General features: G+C 42.4%; 1 protein-coding gene across 5 annotated transcripts in view; it reads right to left on the minus strand.

The window, feature by feature from the left end:
* Window positions 1-22,597, minus strand: part of GNPTAB (N-acetylglucosamine-1-phosphate transferase subunits alpha and beta) — a 70,944-nt gene that overhangs the window by 45,866 nt on the left and 2,481 nt on the right. For 4 of the 5 annotated variants that reach the window (XM_077846053.1, XM_077846055.1, XM_077846056.1 and 1 more), the window contains exon 2: window positions 3,861-3,946. The exons of the other annotated variant lie outside the window; for it this stretch is intronic. In XM_077846053.1, coding sequence (XP_077702179.1) covers window positions 3,861-3,946 — 86 coding nt within the window. The remainder of the gene's footprint in view (window positions 1-3,860; window positions 3,947-22,597) is intronic. 5 annotated transcript variants of the gene reach the window in all.

A 22,597-nucleotide genomic window follows, 5' to 3' on the forward strand; every position in this document is an offset into this window, starting at 1 on the left:
TTAGAAATGAAAATTCTGAACCCTTCTGAGACCTTCAGACTCAGAAACTCTGGGCATGGTGAGAAAATGCATTTTTTCAAACCTTCCATGTGATTCTGCTGCACACTAAGGTTTTGAGAATTGCTATGGTTTCTTCTTTAAAAAAAAAAAGTTTATTTATTCATTTGACAGAGCATGCACACAAGCAAGGGGAATGGCAGAGGGAGAAGCAGGGAACCAGCTGCAGGGCTCTAAGATCATGACTGAGCCCAAGACAGATACCTAACTGCCTGAGCCGCCCAGGTGCCCCGAGAACTGCTATGTTAAAGAAATGGTTCTCACCAACTTTCTCTAGACCCTTCACACTTAATAATTATTAAGAACCCCAAAAAGCTTTTGTTTATAGGTTATAACTATTCACATTTGCCATATTTAAAAGTAAAACCAGCACTTTAAAAATATTATAATAAATTCATTTCAAAACAAAAAAAACTCTTCATGTTAACATAACTTTTTAAGTGAAAATAACAATATTTTCCAAAACAACAAAATTTAGTGAGAAGAGCGGCATTGTTTTACATTTCTATCAATCTCTTTAATGACTTAGTAGAAGAGAGCAAAGCACCTCAGAACTTGTGCATTCAATCTTTTCCCACAGGTTGTTCTGGTGGTGATATATGAAGAAAACCCAGGCTCATACAACTCCCAGATATGGAGTGGGAAAGGAGAGGTGTATTTTCATAGCCTTTGCCAGTAGTAGTGGATTTTCCTCTCTGATCCTACACCAAAGTAAATGGTAGTTGCTTAAAAATTAGCTGCAGTGTGGAATATGAAGCCACATTAATGAACTTTTTGTGCTTTTCCACTGAAATCCATTGGTCCTTCTTGCGCTTTGAATGGCTTTCTTCCCCATGCAAGATTCTGTAACGTCTGTAACAATGATCCCATAACAATGTCTGGAAAATAATAGCTTATTGAGTTAAGGCAGATCTGCCAAATGGTGCCCTATTTCCTTCATTTTCTTATATAATACCAGCAAATTTGATTTTTGGACAATGTCACAGATCTAAACAGATAAGTCTTACACTGTGAAGCTGTTAAGCTCACAGTGACAGAAACAAGTTTTCCCAAGTTCTTATTTTCACCTGAAAGCTCAAATTTTATCACTGGCAACGAATACTATTCTTTTTTCCTTCAAGAGATACAGGGTTCCTGCGTGGCTTAGTGGGTTAAGTGTCTGCCTTCGGCTCAGGTCATGATCCCAGGGTCCTGGGATGGGGCCCCATGTCGGGCTCCCTGCTCAGCTACTTCTCCCTCTCCCTCTGCTACTCAGTTTGTGCCCTCTGTCAAGTAAATAAATAAAATCTTAGAGAAAGACAATTGCTTTGTTCACTGTCAAGAAACATCTGCCAAATGACCAAGTCTGAGTAATAATACTGTTATCTGTCCTTTCAAGTTATGACAACAGTGATCCACAGAACAGAAGGGCTAGTATAGGGGGCAGCTCTAACAATCACATGGCACTTTTTCTCAAGACAATCACCAACAGTCAGGTACATTTCATCACAAAGAACATTAAAAAGATGTGGGGTCAAAGGGCCAAGATATAATCAAATTATTAACTTTTACTGCTTCATCATGAACATTTTTAAGTGAAACTAGCTTTTATCTTACCACTGCAATATGGGGTGGTGAAGACTACAATGACTCATGCTAAGATGTGGCAGTTTTACCCATCAATGCTTTTACACCATCAGTACAAATGTCAACACAGTAAAAAAGCCAAATAACACCTTAGTATTGTTAAAAGAAATAGTTTTGATTTTAGAGACCCCTAGGGGCTTTGAAAACTGTTTATAAGAAATCCTAAGAGGGGTGCCTGGGTGGTTCAAATAGTTAAGCATCTGCCTTTGGTTCAGGTCATGATCTCTGGGACCTGGGATTGAGCCCTAAGTCGGGCTCCCTGCTCAGTGTGGTCTTCTTCTCCCTCTGCCTCCCTCCGCTGCTCTTTCTTTCTCTCTCTCTCTCTCTCTCAAGTGAATAAAAAAAAAATCTTTAAAAAAGAGAGAGAGGTCCTAAGAAAAAACCTAGAGTTTCCCTACTTCACAAATTATTTGCTTACATGCTATTATTCTCCCTACTAGACTATGCGATTCTTTACTGCTGTAATATCTCAGTGTCTAAAACAGAGGAAGACTCAAAGATTTATTTTTGTTAAAGGGAGCAGATTCAGGGATGTCATTCACACATAGGGCACGAAGCAAAGAGTAAAGCTTTATGTCAATTCAAAGAATCCCTGAGCCCTCCCTCCCTGAGACGTTCATGACTCCAACAGTGCTTACATCCAAGGAGTACAGTAATTTAAAAACCACTGATTTGATAGAAATCACATGGGCACTCATAAAAAAGTGAACAGAGGGATAAGGAAGTGCTTTTAAACAGAGAGCAAGGGCTCCAGAGTGATTGGTAATGCAGCCTAGAGGTTCTGAGAAAACTGTCCAGGTGTGCCGACTGATACCAACTGTGGTTACTCATAGTTCCATTAGGTTTTCTGGTTCAGTGAGAAGAAAGGGAAAGATTTATGAGAACTATCCTCAGGGGGAAATGGACAGTCAGGATCCAGGGAGGTTTTTTTTAGTTATGGCCTCTGACATAGACTTTTGTGGGGTAACTACACTTGTTAGCTGCCCTACATTTGTTCTGGTCACCTACTGTTCCTTGCCCTGTAATGATTAGCTGTGCACTGTGACAACGGAAGAGTCAATAAATAAATACTACATAAAATGGATAAATAAAAAAAGGAGAGAACTCCATCTATTTTTTAAAGTTAGAATGATGATTACCAGAAAAATCCAAAATAAAAATTTAATAATGCTTCCTCTGGATGAGGGAAAATCCAAAATGGAACAGAGAGGCATAAATTTTTATTTGTCTATGCTATTTGAACTGTTTTCATTTATTTATTTATTTATTTATTTATTTATTTATTTATGAGAGCGAAAAGCAAGTGAGTGTGCACAAGCACGAGCAAAGAGAAGGGGCAGAGGGAGAAGCAGACTCCCTGCTCAGGGAGCCCGATATGGGGCTGATCCCAGGACTCTGGGATCATGACCTGAGCCGAAGGAGATGTCTAACTGACTGAGCCACCCATGCTTTTCAACCACAGACATAAACTACTTTTATGATATAAAACAATAAGTAATAATTTCATAGACAAAATTTAAAAGCAGACTGTATAATTCATTGTAGCTTCAGGAAGAAAAGGAGGATGTGGGAAAAGGCTGATTCTACTCTGAAGCCTACCTTAATGAGGGTGGAAAAAAATTCCAAGGAAAACAATGGTTGACGGGAGCCTTCAAGAGTGGCTGTACCAGGAAGTTTGGCCTTATAGAGGAAAAGATCCAAGCTGTGAGGCTGTTTGCTCCTCCTCACAGCGGGACAGCAGAGATGTAGTATCTGTGGGGGCGGGATGGGGGTCAGTCCTGGTGACTTCCATGGGACTCCCCCTGGTTAACAGAGTGATGTCCACAGAAGAATATGGGCCAGGCTTGGAAAAGAAGAATACTGGCCAGAGTAACCACCTCATTCTACAGGGGGATGGAATTACCTGATGGAATTACCTCACAGAACTGGGGTGATGATAAGATGATCACATAACTCTGCAAGGCAGGATTACTCTTAGGGAATCAGATTTTTCAATCATAAAACCTGAGGAAGGACCACAAAGTTCCTTCAGACAGGAATGGTCTCGAGTAAGTTAAACCGTATCTACACCTGGAAAAACCCCTTCAACTTCAACTGTTCTATTTAAAGTAAGAGTAATCTCATGACTCATCTCTTAAGTCCAAATAAGCTACTCTCCAAAACTGATCTCTTCTTACCGATTCTGGAAGGACTTTCCAGCAATATTGTCTCTGTAGGAATCAAACAAAACATGGTATTGATCCCGGCTCCATTCCAGAACCACCTAGGAAAAAAAAGAAAGAAAGAAAGAAAAATGTTTTCCTTGCATCAAATACTAAGAGCATATAACTTTCATTTCATTTCAATGTCATTAAGAATCACTAAAGGAACAGGTAACTCAATCAGAATTCATCCATTCGCCCAGTGCCTACCACACGTAAACCAAACAGCATGCTCAATCCAGATTAAAAAACTACAACCAAAGAACAGTTATACAGACAGACAGAAGCTGTAGCAACTGGCCTGGGGGCACAGGGGAGAATGGAAGAGATGTCAAAGGATGCTACATGAGAACGGGATCTTAGGGTGAGCTCACAGGGTGGGGAAAAAGGGCCGGTGCCACAGGACCATACTCAGAGCCAAAGAGCAGCCGGGCTGGGTGGACTCCAGGTCCAGGATGGCTGGCTCTGGCCAGGGCACAGCTAGTAAGCGGGCAGCATGGCCTGGATGGGAAGCTGGGCTCAACTGCAGGTGCCACCTGCCTTGGGAGGCAGAGGCACTCAAGGAGCTGCAGGCAGCCATGTGATCCACCCAACACTTGGAGGCTCTCCTCACAACACAGGGCAACAAAGCTGTCCCGGGAAGAAGGACATGAGACAGGGTGATGGCCTTACTGTCTCCGACATTTGAGCCAATGACCTTGCTATGTCAGGAGACAGTAGAAAGCTTCAGAGAGGAGCTCCCTCACGTCTGCACCCCGAATCTACAAGCACCCACATATGTGCCCATTTTCTTCTTCACGCCCTTCACCACAAAGGCAGGGATCCTCCTCCTTGCTAACTCTGTGTCCATCTGCTCTGGATCTCATCAATTTGTCTCAAGACCTTGTCTGCTCTCTTTTCCCCTCAACAGGATTACTTCCATCAGCATATTCCAGTAATCTCAATAATCAAAACCTTTCCTTCACCCTACATCCTCTGCCGGTTGGTCCCTCTATTCCAAATTCTCTCTTTCAAGGGCAAATACCTTTGGAGGAGCCTCCCCTACACTATCTACCTTTCAGCCTCCCTAATATCATATTGGCCCTTACCATGTCAGTGGTCTTGCCAAGGCCTCCATGGTGTGGAACTCGGTGACATTTTCCCCATCTCTATCTTACTTAACTGGTAGGAGCTACCCAGTTCCTCCTTAGTGAACCACTTCCCTAGTTTTTCTCCTAACACTATCGTGACTCCTTTTCAGTATCCTTTGCCAGGTCATCTTCTTCTATCTGACCTTAAATATGTCCTTTCATTCCACTACTATTCCTGGAATGCCCCCCTCCCTGCCAGGGTTCTGCCAGTTTCCTACACTGCAAACCCTAGGATGTATGGCCCTGCTACACTTAGATGACCATGGGAGCCCAAATCATTCAGATTTCAATCCAGCCAGCAGAAAGGAGAGATAGGGAATGACATGCCCCTCCATTAAGGAAACTTCTTAGAAGGGGCACCTACCACGTCTGTTTTCACTGGCCTGAATGCAGTCGCATGATGACATGTGGCTACTGGGGAGGCCATCTGGACCCATGTGCCCAGCTGTAACTGCTCACTTCTTTATATGACAATCAAATTTTCAATATCTGACCTCTGCACAATCTTACTTCAGTAGGATGCTTCACAAACACCACAAATTCAACTAATAATCCTCCCATCACTCAATGTACTGATTTAAAAACTAAGGGTCTAATGTGCCTTGTACTGGGTTTACCAAGAGAAAAGTAAATTCCCTGGCTTGAAGGAACTATAGGCAACAATGAATAGAGAAGTTTATTGCCAGCTGCAACTGCACTGGAGAAGGAGCACCTCTGTCTAGGAAGACTTCCCTGAAGAAGCAATGTTAGCAGTTGTAAAGGATAAGCAGGAGTCTGTCAGCAGCTGGGGTATGAAGGGTGTGTTGGAGGGACCTACTACCAGACTGGATGAGGGAGTGATGAAGGGGAAGAGAAACAAGGTGTGGCTAGGTTTCCAGAATTTCTAGTATGAGTGACTAAAGAGACAGTGGGGCCATTTAATGACAGAGGAGGGACAGGTGTAGCGAGGATGAGAGCTGGTGGGATCCGCATGTTAGCCATGGTAGATTTGAGGCTGTGTATGCATACAACTGGCCTTTCCATCTGGACTGGAAATTCCAAAAGGAAGGGGAATGAGCTCTATGGTAGTATCACACATAACACCAAACCCAAGGGCAGCCATATAGCTATAAAATGCCATCTTCTTTGCCAAATATGGAATATATATCTATTTTTAATAACATAATTATATTGATTTGGATCAATGTATCGAGATCAAACAGAAGCAACTCTCCATCAATATCCCTATGTTGCTGCTAAAGGACAACTAGTACATTATTTTTATAAAACAAACCACAAAAGATGAAGCTCAATATCATTGTTCTTGGCTCCTGGTGCTACCCAGAAGACAGGGAGATAATATCAGGAAGGGCACACTTCACAAATGGCTGAGAAATGCTGATGTGCTGTATGTTGACACGACGTGCCTTCCTTTATCTGATAAATTATCTCACCATCTCCAATGTGTATTATTAAAAAGCACAGCAGCAGCAAAGAGTCCTTATCAATCACATTTAGGAGTGTTCCTATCAGCCCAGAATTGTACACACCTCAATCTCAGGGAATACAGTAGGAATACTGGGTTATGACTCAGGGGACATGGAGTTTCATGCCAGCTGTCACTTTTAGGAGACCTTAGTGTCAGATCATTTTCTTACACTATCAAGGATGGTGTAGAAGAGAACAGAAATCTGAATGGACAATTAACAGATTATTTATTCTGGGGTAAACTATACAAATATAAATACCTTTCAAATAACAAAGAAGCAAAAATAGACCTAGGCTTGCAATCAGATCTTGTTTCCAGACATTAATAGCAATAAACAAAAGACCAGAGGACAAGGTCAAAGAAACACTAACTACTATAAAACCAAGTCCCTTTTCATCCACGAAGCCTTTCCGTATTCTTTGGCCCACCTTCAATGCTTCCTCCGTAGGGCTTTAACTTTGCTCTCTACTGCTTATTTGGAAATCAATGACTCACTACCCTCTAACATTTCTTGCCTTGCATCCCTTGGCTTTTTCATTGTTATTTACCTTCCCCCTCATGTAGCATCTGGCCAGACCAATTAAGTTATAAACTGCTTGAGGGTACAGAAATGCTTTCAATTCTATGTATCGTCAACTCATACCCAGTACAATTCATTATATAGCATCTTCTTGTCATAAATATTATCTGGTTATGGCAGAAGTAGCATAAGACCAGATTTGGGGATGCAAGGGTGGCTCAGGGGATTAAGCTTCTGCCTTGGGCTCAGTTCATGACCCGGGGCCCTGGGATGGAGCTCCACATCTGGCTCCCTGCTCAGCGTGGGTGGAGTCCACCCTTCCCTCTCTCTCTACACCTGCCCCCGCTCCTACATGTGTACTCTCTCCCCCAAACACATAAAATCTTAGAAAAAAAAAAAAAAGACTGGATTTGGGGACTTGGAACACCTCTGGGGGAGAACCTCCCAGTTCTTCTATTTAGTAGCTGTCTAACTGTGGGTACTCAGTTTCCTCAACTATGAACTAAGTACCAAACGTATTTCATCAGTCTGTTGTGTTGCTTCAGCATGAGACGGATTCCCACTTGACACGCATAAATAAAAGGTCTGAGGAAGGTACCAGGCATGTTAGAAGTCACGGGTAAACGAAACATCTCTTCCTGAACCATCATTTGTATAATGGCAACACATTTAAAATATTATATTGGTAGTAATGCAAAATTTTTATGGAGAAAAACGGAAAACTGATGTGATTTTTACAGACATAATGCTGGCCTTCAAAAAATTTCCTTCTTGCTATTTTGTGCTATCCAACCCCCTCGCCACACACACACACACACACACTTCCTTTCTACACGATTCTTTTCAGAGTATTTACATTTTCTGCCATTAAAAGTAGTTTGTTGGTAAGACTTAAGATATAATGAAGTAAAATACTATTTATTAGAATACTACAGGAGCTCTGAAATACCACATAAGCAATGTATTATTAATAAAGAATTTTTTAAATGATTTAAGGTAGTTTATTCTACGAGTTTAAAATATTTACCACTTTCAAGACTCCATTGTAATACTCATGGCATTCAGGGTATTCAAGGTCAATTACTGGTCACTGTGTACACATTGCAGCCAAAGTCAGCCTTAACGTGTTGCTCGCACATCACACACTGCCCAACACCATTCTGCCAGGTGCTCCTCTCCTACCCACTGTACCCCTGCAACAAGGTGCTAGCTGTGAGGTAGGCCCTTCAATGGGTCATTGCCCAAAGAGCAGCTCCAGGCCACACAGCTGTGTGTATGGGGCTGAGATGTGAATCAGCCCAACTCCCGAGCCATTGTTCCTGTTCAGCTTTGCCCAGGCTCTCTCAGCTTCAGCAGGAGGTCTCCTCCAATGCTTCCTTTACACACAACTAGCTTTGTAAAACATACACTTATAAATGTGATCATTCAACCAATTCCAAAACTGGTATGCCTCTCATCCTTAATTCAACGACCCTGGCATGTTTATAAATGACCACAGTCCATAATAAATTTATGTTTCTCCCCCAGTATTTTTAGAATGCCTAATAGTCCTTTAGCTGGCTTGTGCATACAAATACTAAAATTTTTGGATGATCAACTTTTTAAAGTTATAAAACTGGTACATGCTTTGGTTGAAGATTTTTGTAATTCTTGAACAAGTTCAAATGCCTGCCTGTAAAAGAATAATAGTTACTGAGACACAAGCTCCACAATCCTATTAGAGGGATTTCCCAGTTAGGAAAAGAGAAAGGTAACTATCCAGAAGACAACTGGTATACAGTGCAATGATAATAAGATTTACAATCAGAAGACATGAGTTTCAATCTGACACTTAATCAATAAATGATCTATGGCATTTGTCTATTCTTAATTTCTTCTCCTGTGGAATTAAGGTATGAACACCACCTATTTCACATGATTGTTCTCATGAGTAAATGAGATGTGCATATCACACAGGGCTGTATAATACATCCACTAAAAGTGTTCATGTGTTCATGCTGCAATACAATCTACCTGTTTAAATATTTGCTTAACTTCTATGAGTAACTCAAAGTCAAGAACTTGTTCTCTTTCTAAATTTTATTCCCAGAACCTTGCATAGTGCCTTGCACAAAAACCAATAAACATTCTAAGGATGAATAAAAATGGCTACTAGTTTTATAAGGCAAACATCTTGGAACAGCTTACATGACATAGTTTCCCTCCAGGACTTTCTGCTTTCAGATTCATTCCAGGATACTCAAGGTAAAAGCTACAGGCTAGAGTTAATGAAGAGACAATGGCAGGCTAGACACACAAGGGTCTAAAACTCTTCGTAAAAGCAAATGTCTCTTCCTCAATTTTTCAAGGATAGAAGTGTGACATGCGGAATGCCTGGATGGCTCAGTCAGTTTAGTGACCGACTCATGATCTCAGGGCTGTGAGTTCAAGCCCCCATGGTGGGCTCCATGCTAGGTGTGGAGCCTACTTAAAAACAAACAAAAATTAGATTAAAAAAAAAAAAAAAGAATGTGGTATGCTTAGTGCTTACCTTATAAAACTTAAAATATTGGGGCTCTCCAGCCTCAAGCATTAAGAACCCAAAGTAACAATGACAGCTTTTCACACACCAATAATGATATTCAAAGTTTATAATATTCCAAAAAAAGTTTATAATATTCCTAGATTATAACATGTTCCTCAGTCTCTGAAAACAAAATTTTTCATTAAGAGGCACTACATGAGACCAAGATGTCTTAAAAATATTCTAAGCTTTATCTTTTCTACTAACTCTCTTCCTTGATACCAATCAGGAAGTCAATCTGCTCATCACCATCCGGGCTGCTATGACAAACTACCATGGACGGGGTAGCTTATCAACATCAGAAATGTATTTCTCACAACTCTGGAGACTGGGAAGACTAAGATCAAGGCACGGAGACTGGGTGTCTGCTGAAAGCCTGCCTCCTGATTCAGACTGCCCTCTCCTTGTGTCACCTTATACAGCAGGAGGGGTTAAGAATCTCTCTGAAGTCTCTTCATAAGGTCATTAATGTCCATCCTCATGACCCAATCAGCTCCCAAAGGCCCCACGTGCTAATACTATCACACTGGAGATAAAATTTCAACAGATAAATTTTGAGAGGACATAGTCATTCAGTCTGTAGCATTTCCCAATGCAAAGTGACTAAAATAAGAAATTAACCCATTTCTTACTAAGAGCTGAATGGTTATTAAAACTGGATGATTTCCCCTATTTCACATAAAAGAAATGATCCAAATCCAAGATGCATGACCACTATTTACTCAAACATTAATTAAATTCAAAAACACTTTTCTAGACCATTTCTACCTTCCTTGAATCCTTCGCAAAATTAGACACACAACATACATTTGTTGAACATGTGAAGAAGCACAAAATGGAAATTAGGCCTCTGTCTTAAGGAGCTGACACCTCTGTTACTATTTACTTGCATGAAATGATTAAGGAATATTTACTGTTCAGCTTTTAAATGAGTACAGAGGGGCAGCCCCGGTGGCGCAGTGGTTTAGTGCCACCTGTAGCCCACGGTGTGATCCCGGAGACCCGGGATCAAGTCCCACGTCAGGCTCCCTGCATGGAGCCTGCTTCTCCCTCTGCCTGTGTCTCTGCCTCTCTCTCTCTCGCTCTGTGTCTCTCATGAGTAAATAAAATAAAATCTTAAAAATAAATAAGTAAGTAAGTACACAGTGAAATAGGTGATTGACAGAAAAAAAAAATCAAGGACAGAGTTAATGATGACAGCTTAACAAAATCTCTCCCCTTGTCCTAGGACAGAAAACAGATTTCGAAGGACATGAAGGAGCAGAGAGAGGTGGAGGACTGTTTGCCACAGGGATAGGAAGTGGGGAACAAAATAATTAAGGAAATCATATCAAAAAGTGGAATTAAAAAACATTAAACTGGGACGCCTGGGTGGCTCAGTGGTTGAGCATCTGCCTTTGGCTCAGAGCGTGATCCTGGAGTCTCGGGATCGGGTCCCACATTGGGCTCCCTGCATGGAGCCTGCTTGTCCCTCTGCCTGTGTCTCTGCCTCTCTCTCTCTCATGAATAAGATAAAATCTTTAAAAAAAAAAGAAAAAACATTAAAACTTTGACAGTTCATTGTAAAAAAATTTTTATCTAAAGGGGAAAAAGAACCTCCTGCAACCACACTTATAAAAAGTAAAAGAAAAAAAAAAACCTACCAAAGATATTTTCAAAATGTATTCAAATGGACTTTCTGCGTGTAGTGGGTCTACTTGTTTTACTGGTCAGTTTATAGAATCACAGAATTGTATAGGATGGACTTCAAATCCAGTGCTCCACTTGGCAAGCCAATGTCTGAGTCTCTGCTATAATGTGCTGGCAAACAATTACTCCACCTATAAGTGTAGACCTGTGCTGTCCAAAATGGTATGCACTAGCCACATATGGGTATCTAAATGAAGACTAAATAAAACTTAATAAAAAGCTCAGTACCTTAGTCACATCAGCCACATCTCAAGTACTCATAGTGTTAGTGGCCACTGTACTGGATAGCTCAGGATCACAGAATACTTCCATCATTGCACAAAGTTCCACTGGGCAGTATGGTGACTATTCAATCCTTAAAGTTAAGCAAGAGTCACACAAGAAGGCCCCAGTCTTGTGATTTTAGGAAAGTCACTTAAACTTCTCTAAATGCCAAGTATAAAATTTAAGTAATATCTTATCCTACAAGGGATACAAAAAACGATTGAGCAGATATATATCCATATATTCTGACAACTACAAAATACTACAGAAAACATAAGTTATTAAGACTAACTTTATTTAGCCCCTCAAGGGGCTCACAGCCTGCTGGGGAGATAAATATGAGACAAATAACTACAATATAGCATGTGAAAAATATAACCAAAATATGAATGAAAGTATAGTTGAACTTTGTAGATATTTCCATTTTAACTATTAAACCAGAAACTAAAATTAATAAATTAGGTTTCTTTTTTTACTTTATTTTGGCAAAATTTAATTTAAATAAAAAACTAGTGAAATGAGATAAAGTTTTACAAAATATCTGCTTGTGATATTGCACTTGCTTTCCATCAACAAAATGAATGTTATCTCATTCTAACAGCTAGTTAAAAACATTGTTTAAATATATCAAGAAGAGATCTCTTTTTATGAGTCTGAAGTGCATAAAACTCATAAGTTAGTTGAAAAATATGTTATATATCTTTAAATAGCTGCCAAGTCATTTTAAAAAATTACCCCTTTCCTGAGAAGCAATTAGCATTATGTATGAAAGGACCAAATAAAATGTCTTTTGTTCTGGCTAATTCTAGTTCTAATATATACAAGCCATGGAAATCATCGCAGATGTACCCAAAGGTCTATACAAATATGATAATGGCCATTAGTACTTATAAAAATAAAACCTGAAAATAGTAGTTTAATAATTAAACAATAGGTGAACAGGAAAATATAGTCCCACAAACATTATGAAGCTATTTAAAAAAAAAACAAAAAAACTTATTTTCAGGGTGCCTGGGTGGCTCAGTCAGTTAAGTGTCTGTCCTCGGCTTAGGTCATAATCCCAGGGTCCTCGGATCGAGCCCTCTTCATCGGGCTCCCTGCTCAGTGGAGAGCCTGCTTGCCTCTCCCTCTCCCTCTGCTTCTCCCCCTGCTAGTGCATGTGCATGCATGCATAGTCTCGTTCTCACTATCAAATAAATAAATAAAATATTTTTTTTAAATCTTATTTTCAAATAATTATTAAAAATTAGTAACTTAATTCCATAACTCAGTAAATGTTAATATGGTACCATTCTAGACTCTGAGGACATAGCAAAGGCCAAAACTAAGTATCTTCCTTTGTGAAACATACAGACCCACCAAAGGATCAAGTATTTGGTAAAATATTATGTGCAGAAAGCAATAATCAAAACTTATCAGGCTGAAGCATGATGTTGGCAAAATGGCAGAATAAGCAACTCCAATGTCTCATCCCCTCGCTCACCCCAGAAACACTGAAAAACAAGCAGAAACTGCCAGAACAAGTAAAGAAGTATTATATGAAATGTCCTTGATATAAAATAGTCAGAATAGGCAAATCCGTACAGACAGAAATTAGAGCCTACAAGGCCCCAAGGGGTAAATGGAGTTATTGCTTAAAAGTTACAGAGCTTCTGTTTAGGGTGATGGAAAGTTTTGGAAATAGTGGTAATGGTTGCATGATGAAAATGCAATTGATGTCACTGAATTGTATACTTAAAAAATTATTAAAATGGTAAAGTTTATGTTATTTGTGTTTTGTAACAATTATTCAAAAGAGGAGTGACTACAATACTCCTCTGAAAAGAGTAGTAAAGGAAGTGTGAACAACCCTGACTACAAATCTGACAGCTTAAATGAGATGGACCAATTCCTTGAGAGACACAATCTACCAAAGCTCAAACAAGAAACAAGTAGGCCGAATAGGCAAAGACCTATTAAAGAATGTGACTCAGTAATTAATAAACTCTGAAACAGAAAGCACCTGGCCCTGATGGGTTCACTAGTGATTTCTACCAAACATTTAAGGAAGAAACTATACCAATTCTCTACAACTCCTTCCAGAAAACCAACTTCCTAATTCATTCTATGAAGAAAAGTATTATAAGCAATGTTTCTCATGAACATAGATATGAAAATCCTCAATGTTATCCACAACATTGTATCCAACAATGTATAGAAAGCATTATACACCACAACCAAGTGGGAGTTCCTTTTCCTTTCCTTGAGCCATCTATGCTAGCTCCTTCAAGATCAAGTTCAGATGTCACTCTTATGTCTGAGAAACACCCATGCCTATTCCTTCAACTTAATTTATCACAATGCATTTTGTCTATTTGCTTGTCCATCTCCCTATCTAGAGTGAGCACCTCAAAAGCATAAACTGAACCCTCTGTGTCTCCAGTAGGCAGCAGAGCGCCTCTGTAAAACTGTCAAATAAATGGCTTCTGAGAATTTTGAGAATTTGGTAAAGAAGTTTTATCCAATTTGGAATGAATCAGAGATAGGAATGAATTTAATGGAATGAGGTAGTGAAGGGGGAATAAAAGATATATCCGGGGGGAAAGATAAATCTAGAACCCAAAGGAAGAAATAATTTTAGGAAGCAATTGTAAAGTGGGCAGTATGGTTCTTAGTCTCAGGGTAGAATGCAACTGGCTCTCCCTGCACAAGTGTGACTTAGTCTGTAACATTTTTCAAAGATTTTTCAAAGATTTTCCCCTGCTTAATTTAGTGCGAGTATGAATCACACACAGGATGACTAATCACCTACTAAAGATACAGCAATGTGGATCACAAGACTGGAACAATCAATCTAAAGGACAGTTAAGAGGTATTACAAGATACTCTGTGAGTGTGCAGAACTTATGACATTACAGTGATCTGTTACATTTTAGAAGGAACAAATAACGTATGTTATTGTAAAGCACAGCCTGTGTTAAATTAATGTCCCTGCTGTTTTCACATCAGCCATAATAAAGTGCACTCAGGTAAAGAAAGCACTGCAAACCTTCCAGCTCTGTCTCTAAGGAAAAATTATTGTACTCTTCGATGTGACCTTGGACACCAGACCAGAAGGCTGGTCTCCTGCTGCCCTCCATGCAGCATCCTGGCCAAGGGAAGAACGGTCCTGGGATGGGACACGTGGCACTGACTTAGCATGCAGTAAGCATCCTACACCAGGCATCATGCAAGGTACCTTGCATACATCAGGCACGTCATTTAAACCATCTTTCCTCACTAGGACTCAATCACAATCAATTAATAAAAATGATTTTTGTAAGTATTCAGCAAAGCACCTATTCATTCGCATAGCATCTATAGTTAGCAGCTGGCAGAGCAAAAGAACTTGTCTGTCTTGCTCACTTTTGTAACCCACGATGTCTGCAGAGTGTCTGGCATTCTGTAATAGAACATAAAGACCAGAGGATTTTGCCTCTGAAATATCTCAAATCTGTCCACTTCCCTTAACATGCCCTTCTACCAGCCTAGTCCAAGTTTACTGATTAAGCGCCCTCAGCCTTCTTGCTCTCTAATTCAGCTTCTTCCACTTTGGCACTACTGAAAACACATTATTGTGGGGGCTGTCCTGTGCGTTACAGAAGGTTTATCAGCATCCTGGCTTTCACTCAGTAAAAGCCAGTCCATGACAACTTTGAATGGCATCCCACTATCCTCAGGACAACACCCAAACTCTAACCTACTAAGTGCTAGGAGGCAGGCACCACCAACCACACCAGTCTTCCCTAGATCCTCACTTTCTCACTCTCCACCTCCAGCGCATGGGTCCTTGTTCGCCTTCTCAAATGTACCCCAATTTCAAGACCTTCACAGTGGTTCCGGAGTCTGAGCACTACTGACACTTGGGACTGGATAATCTTTGCTGTGGGTCCTGTCCTGTACATTGTAGGATGTTTCACAGAACCTCTGGCCTTCACACAGTAAACACCAGTAGCACCAACCCTACCCTGTGCCCCAGCAGGGACAACCCAAAATGTCTCCAAACATTGCCAAATGCCTTTGGGGCAAAACTGCCCCTGGTTGAGAACCCGTGGCCTACAGAAAACACTAGGCTCTGTCCTCTGCCTCAGCAACTCTGACCCTTCAGAACTGAGCTCCAATAACATCAAGAAAGCCTCTCCTGACCCAGGCACCAGACAAGACATTGCTGGTCTCTCCCACAACACCCTCTCCTTTGTAGCATTTCTTACCACTGTATTAAGAAGCATTTAACATCTGACGGTAGGACCAGAATATAAGCTCCTTCTCTGTAGGAACCGCCTGCTTTGCTCACTGCTCTATGCCCAAGGCCCAGCATGGTGCTCTAACACATAACACACAATGTGCTAACAGAATGAATGAGTTTAGTATTATGCTGGGCACAGGGACCCTTAGGTAAGAAAGGCAATGTCTTGTGCTCAGGATGCTGAGTACAAAAATGGCAAATAGGTTTCATATCCTGGGCAAACTCAGCTAACTGCACTGAGAAAATGTGCATGTAAACCTAAGTTTCTTCTGAGGCACCAAAAGACCAGATGTCACATTCCAAAGTGAAGAGTTGAAACAAGAAGCAAAGTTTCCTCAGGAGGTGGCTGAAAACTCATCCAACTCATGCTAGAAAGGTCCAGGGGAGGGTCTACGAAGCTGCTGGCATTCTGCAAACCCACTTCACCTCATCTAAAAGGGAAGGGTGGAAATCTCTTCCATTCTCCTGAAGCTAGGAGAGGCCCGTGCAGCTGGGTAGATGCCACATCTGTCTCACTCCCAAGAAACAGAAGGGCTAGCTGGCTAACTGCTCTGAGGACAAAGGAGAGGTGCTGCTGTGCTAGAATCAGCCCATGCTCCCTGTCTCTGTGCTGAAAGGGTTCAGGATATCCTATCCCCAAATACAGCACCTGCCTTATTGAATATTTTAAGCTGAAGGAATTTGAGAAACAGCAGGTGCAGAATTTCCTGACCTTCCCCTGAAGCAGATCATCAGACTCTAAACCAGCAGGAAAGGAGGATCCTTATCTCCGAAGAACAAGTATTGCTGAAAGGAATGTGAATGAACAGGCCTTGGTTTCCCCAGCTTACTCTACTTAGCTCATTCTCTTTTTTATCGTATCACAATTTTCCAAAATTCTCCCCTCTTCATCAAACCTACAATAAAAATGCTCAGGTTTAACTACTTTGCGGGGGGGGGGGGTCTCTGTTTCTTTGTGAAGGCTCCCACATCATGTAAAACTTACATTAAATAAATATGTATGCTTTTCTCTTATCAATCTGCCTCTTGTCACAGGGGCCCTAGCCGAGAACTCAGAAGAACAGAGGAAAGAGATATACTTCCTCCCCTACAAAGCAAAGTGCATGGGTCTCCCATGTACCAGATGTATGCCATGCACAAGAGAATACCTGCAGATCTTAGGTCAGGTCCAGGGTCCCCGAAAAGAAAGGCAAAGAGACTGAGATGAGAGCCCCATGGTATCATCAGATCCCTAAGACCAAGGAAGGGTACACAACCAGCCTACATGAGGAGGCATCTGCTCTCACCAGTTAAAGCAAGTCATGGCTCCCAGGGTGTGGTCTCTGGAGACACTTTGGAAGCATTCAAGAGAGAATAAGCTTTGACACCTGCAAATTCTAGAGAGCTCTGGCACCTGTTTTGGAAGGGCTTTCCTGCTCTCACTTCCTTCCCCTCTTCTAGGTGCTCCAACCTCCCAGGCGCTGGCCCAAGGAAGGGCCAGAAATGGGCTATGGAGGAGAAGGAGAAGCATCAGATGAGCAAAGAGAAAAGTAGCCCACTGTGCCTAACCCTCCTTCCTCACTTTCAGGCTTTCTGCCTAAGGCAGCCCTGAGCTAGGCAGGTAAGAGGCTTCAAATTCAACAGGCTCAAAGCTGCTGAAATGACATTATGATTTATAATGTGAACTGACCACAGACTTTTTATTACCTGGGAGTGACAAGAGAAGGCTTGAGCCCACCTGAGTCTTCATGCGGAGGGGGACGTAGAGCTAACCCTGTAAGTTAACATAAAAGGTGGGCAGGAGATAGACATTTACTCCATATCTGTGGTGCTTATCTAACGTGGCAAGTGCCACACATCCCCCCCATTGTGCTTACTGGACATGATACGTACTGCCGTGGCCGACCCAACACCACTTCCCTGTCCTGTTCTAGTGAACTCCACACCCATGGAACATATATGCTTAGGAGACAGGCCCTAAATTCAGTAATGGATCAGACTGGCCAAAAAGCAACATCCTTGGGATGCCTGGGTGGCTCAGCAGCTGAGTGTCTGTCTTTGGCTCAGGTGGTGATCTCCGGGATCATGGGATGGGGTCCCACATTAGGCTCCCTGCAGGGAGCTTGCTTCTCCTTCAGCCTGTGTCTCTGCCTCTGTCTTTCTGAGTCACTCATGAATAAATAAATAAAATCTTAAAAAAAAAAAAAACAAAAAAAGCAACGTCCTCCTCCTTTCAAGGGGGTGGTTTAGGAAATGCTCTATGACCCAGTTGCAGCCAACTCCAGGAAAAGTCTGCTGAGATCTTGGGTCAAGTTCCTCCTGTACTTTCTGGAAGAGCCTGCAGGACAGAGGAATCATACACTTTAAGGACTTATTCTGGAGCCATGTCCAGGTGCGGTGAAGAGAAAGTACCTGGAAGAATGAGCACGGCCTGTAAAGGGAGGCAGGGTGGTAAGGAGCACAGGGGAGGCAGGTAGAAGGACGTGTGGGATTGGAGCTTGTTGTCTGAAGCTGGGGACAGGACACACAAACATGTGCATGGGGGTCTGAAACACAACATTCTCCGTGGGAGCAGACAGCCACGGAGCCACACTGGGGAACCCCAATATTCAAGACCAAGAGAGCAGTGGGTGGGCAAGGAGAACAGGGAGGGTGCTCTCTGTGACAAAAGAGGGCATAAGAATTTCCAGGCACACGGCTACAAAAAGGGCAAGTTTTTTCTCTCACAACATGCTAAATTTCACTAACAAAATTAACAATATTTAGACCTCAATGCTAAAAATGTAACTCTCAAATGACCATATTAAAGATATGTAATGAGTCGCCACAGAAAGATGTAAGGGCACACAGGCTGCGTATTAGCACAGCTAAAACCCTATGCCCAGCTAAGAATACCAGTTCCCAGACAAGGTCCTTACTAGGCCGCCCAAACAGAAGTGACTCTTACACTTTGAAGAAGAAGGTAAAGGGTAAACACTACCACAGTCACAGCGTGCATGGTCAGGCCCTAGGGGAGGAAACGGGCTTGAGCGTCAGGCAGTTTGTGGGTCACCTGCTGCTTGGCCCTGCTCTCCAGAACAGCCTCGTGACCCCAGGAGGAGCCCTCTGCACCTGGCCACCTCCTGGGGGGAACTCTCAGTTCCTGACCACCTCCCAGGGGGAGCCCTTAGCTCCTGATCAGGAATGCCAAGGCCCCAAGCCCAGCTCTGTGATGGCACGGGTGGCTTGCCAGGGCACAGGAGGGGCACCCAGGCCATGGCGGGCAGGCACGAGAAGGAAACTCCCTTGCTAGGGTCACCACCCTGACAGAGTAGCCGCCGGGGCACTGGCGGCCATGCCCTCCCACGCCGGCAGCACCTGCCCGAGTCCTCAACCAACAGCTGCAGCACAGGGACAAAAAGGGGTTCTCCACAACATCACGTGAGCACCTCTGTCCAAACTCGTGAGGAGCTCGGCACCCTGTTCTCAACTACAGGGGCCATAGAGCCACCTGCCTTCCTACAGCAGGTCCGAGCTGGGTTCTGTCACGGGCAACCAAGCGCCACTACTGCGAGCAGCAACTGTAAACCACTAACAGGTCAAAAGGGAAAAGTTTCTGCCTCCCCCTAAAAGCCTCAATGTCCTCGAAGATGTTTCAACCCAGAATTTTCTTCCTTTCCTCTGATGGCCTAAGCAATTACTGTGCACACACTCACTCGATTACCTACTTCCTCTTATGGTTGCTCGTGCACATGGCACAGCCTCACCTCAACTACACAAGGACGGCCAATGGTAAGCTCTATGGTCTTTGTACACCTGCTAGCGCCACTCACCATACACAGGACAGTTGGACCAACAGTGTCTGAGAAATCAACAGTAGCTAGGGACGACGGGTCGGCAACAGGCTCTGTATCAAAGTAGCTCGGTCAGGGTCTGCATTATTTTTTTAGAAATGAGCTTAAAGGGATGTTTGTGAAGATCACCCCAACTAACTAATTCACTCACTCATCCATCAAGTATTTATTTGGCACCAACTGGGTACTAAGCACTTTCTAAATGCTAAGAATGCAGCAGGGACTAAGACAAGGTCCTTGCTGAGACAGTTAACAGGGCTGTGTGTCTTTCCCAAACCCCACAAAAGAAAAAGACCATTTCAAAAGCCTCTTGTGTGGCCACTGGCATTTTCTCTGTAGTGCAAACGACATTACATTACAATACATGTTTTCTGGGATGCCTAGGTGGCTCCCTGGTTGAACATCTGCCTTCCCCTCAGGGCTCAGGGCAGGTCCCAGGATCCAATCCCCTGAGTCAGGCTCCTGCTGCTTCTCCCTCTGCCTTTGTCTGCCCCTCTCTCTGTGTCTCTCATGAATAAATAAATACAATCTTGAAAAAAATTCATGCTTTCTCATATGAAGCACTCAATAAATGTATATTCACAGAACATTAAAGCTAAAATGGGAGTCTTAGAATCTCGTCTTTTTAAAACATTACTTTTAATAACAAAAGCTTTCCTTACCCCCAAAAGAAATCTACAGGAGGTAGAGCTAACAGAGGAGAGAGGAGAGAGCGGCTGCCCCAAACCAGGAGGCAGCTGGGAGGAGTAACACAGGATGGAAAGCACTGAGGGTCACAGCTCGGGTGGAACTAGATCCAGGGCTGGGCCGCCTACTTGTCCTCAGGCCAGGTGCCTGCCTCCACCTATCTGTTGCCTTTGGCAAGAACACAGAGGACAACCCAGGTGGCTCAGGGGTTTAGCACCAGCCTTCAGCCCAGGGTGTGATCCTAGCCAGGATCGAGTCCCATGTTGGGCTCTCCGCATGAAGCCTGCTTCTCCCTCTGCCTCTATCTCTGCATCTCTCATGAATAAATAAATACAATCTTTAAAAAAAAAAAAAAAAAAAAAAGGACACACTCAGAATATATCTGTTTAATGAATGAACTAATCAAATACACAGGAATTAATTTCTTTCCTCAAATAAGGGAGGATGAGAAACTGGTCACCAAGGGCTGGACCCAGTTTTCAACCTTCTTTTTCACTGAACAGTAACATCTCATTAATCCGCAGTGGCAGAAAGCATGCGGGCCAGAGGGAGCAGGGAGGCCAGGAAAGTTAGGACCCCCACACGCAGATTCCACCTAAACCTGCCTCCTCCTGGGAAGTTAATTTTGGGGTACTTGTGTCCATACTCAGTGTACTTAAGGAAGTGATACATTTTACACACACACTAACTACACACACATACAGATATGCACACAGAGTCCTCTAGGTTACAATCCTGAAATCCAGAAAGTTCTCAACACTGAAGACTTTTGTACCTTATTTGGCAACAAAACCTGACCACCTGAACTCATCTGGTGGCAAAACTTGGCCTGTGACTGACTGGAAATTATTTATAGTCTTTATTTTCCTGAGTGAGAATACTGTTTCACTGTAAACGCTACTGATGTTTAATTATAAGGTTAATTCAGTAGAATTTTCAGATACAGGATCGTGGATTTGTATATAAATGGTTCAACCAAATACTGATGAAGTAATAAAATTCTACTTCAAAAGCACACGTTTTAAAGTCTATATGATATTGACAGAGGACAAATAATTAAAATCAGAAGTTTCTGAGCTAAAAATGATCTTAGGAGCACAGTAATCTAGTGCCTGCATTTGTAGACAAGGAAATGAGGCCACAGGACTTGGGCAATCGACTCATTGACATTATATGAGCTCCCATCTGCTACCCTCACCCCAAGGTAGTATACTTTGGTGGCTATTAGTCTCCATCCTGAGGGTTACCCTGCGGGTTTGGATCCAGCTTTGCTTTTGTATGATCAGAGTTCTCAAGAGTTCTCCAGAAACTACCTGGCTCAACATAAAGGGAAACCTTAAAAAATATTGTGTTAATACTTCTCTCCATTATATTTTTCTTCCTCAAAATTTAGATGAGTATATAAATGGCTTATCAAAAGGTAGCAGCCAGTACCACTTATACTGAGGCAGGGGGGAATATTAACGAATTCACAGTTAAGAAGGACCCTCTTGGGACTCTTGGGTGGCTCAGTGGTTGAGTGTCTGGTCTGCCCTCAGCTCAGGTCGTGATCCTGGGGTCCTAGGATGGAGTCCTGAATCAGGCTCCCTGCAGGGAACCTGCTTCTCCCTCTGCCTCTGTCTCTGCCTTTCTCTGTGTCTCTCATGAATAAATAAATATTTTTTAAAAAGAGAAAGGTGCCTTGCAGAAGAGTGTTATTTAATCCTATCAACTCTGCAAGGAAGGTACTCTTATCTCAATTTCAAAGATAAGGAAGCTGAGGTTCAAAAAGGTTAAATATGTTTTCCAAGATCATACAAAGGACAGCCCAGACTGTGTGAAACCATGAAGATACGTGCTTAAGAGCAACAGCAAGGAACCAGACAGTGCCTTGGTTTAAGGCCCGGCTCCGCCATGAACTAGCTGGATTAGTCTGTGCAAGTGCTTCAGTTTCATCACCTATAAAATGGACATAATAATAGTACTCATTTCACAGAGGCACTGTTGTGAAGATTATATGAATTAATATATGTAAAGCAGTTGAGAGAATGCCTGGTACCCAGTAAGCCCTATACGTGAGCTCTTAAGATGATCATTAATACTGGCACCAGGATTCAAACCCTGATCTGCCCAATCTCAAGGCTCCTCTTTTCCACTGTGCTGCATTTGTACTACAGGGGGGTCCCTGGCTACCTCAGTTAGACTGTGCGACTCTCAGATCTCCAGGCCATCAGTTCAAGCCCCATGATAGGTGTGGAGCCTATGTAAAAGAAAAAGAAAAAAGGAAGAAAGAAATTGTACCTGGGCAATGTATTAGTGGCACTGAGCCAGCTGTCT

This window comes from Canis aureus, chromosome 13 (assembly GCF_053574225.1).
Source record: "Canis aureus isolate CA01 chromosome 13, VMU_Caureus_v.1.0, whole genome shotgun sequence".
Lineage (NCBI taxonomy): Eukaryota > Metazoa > Chordata > Mammalia > Carnivora > Canidae > Canis > Canis aureus.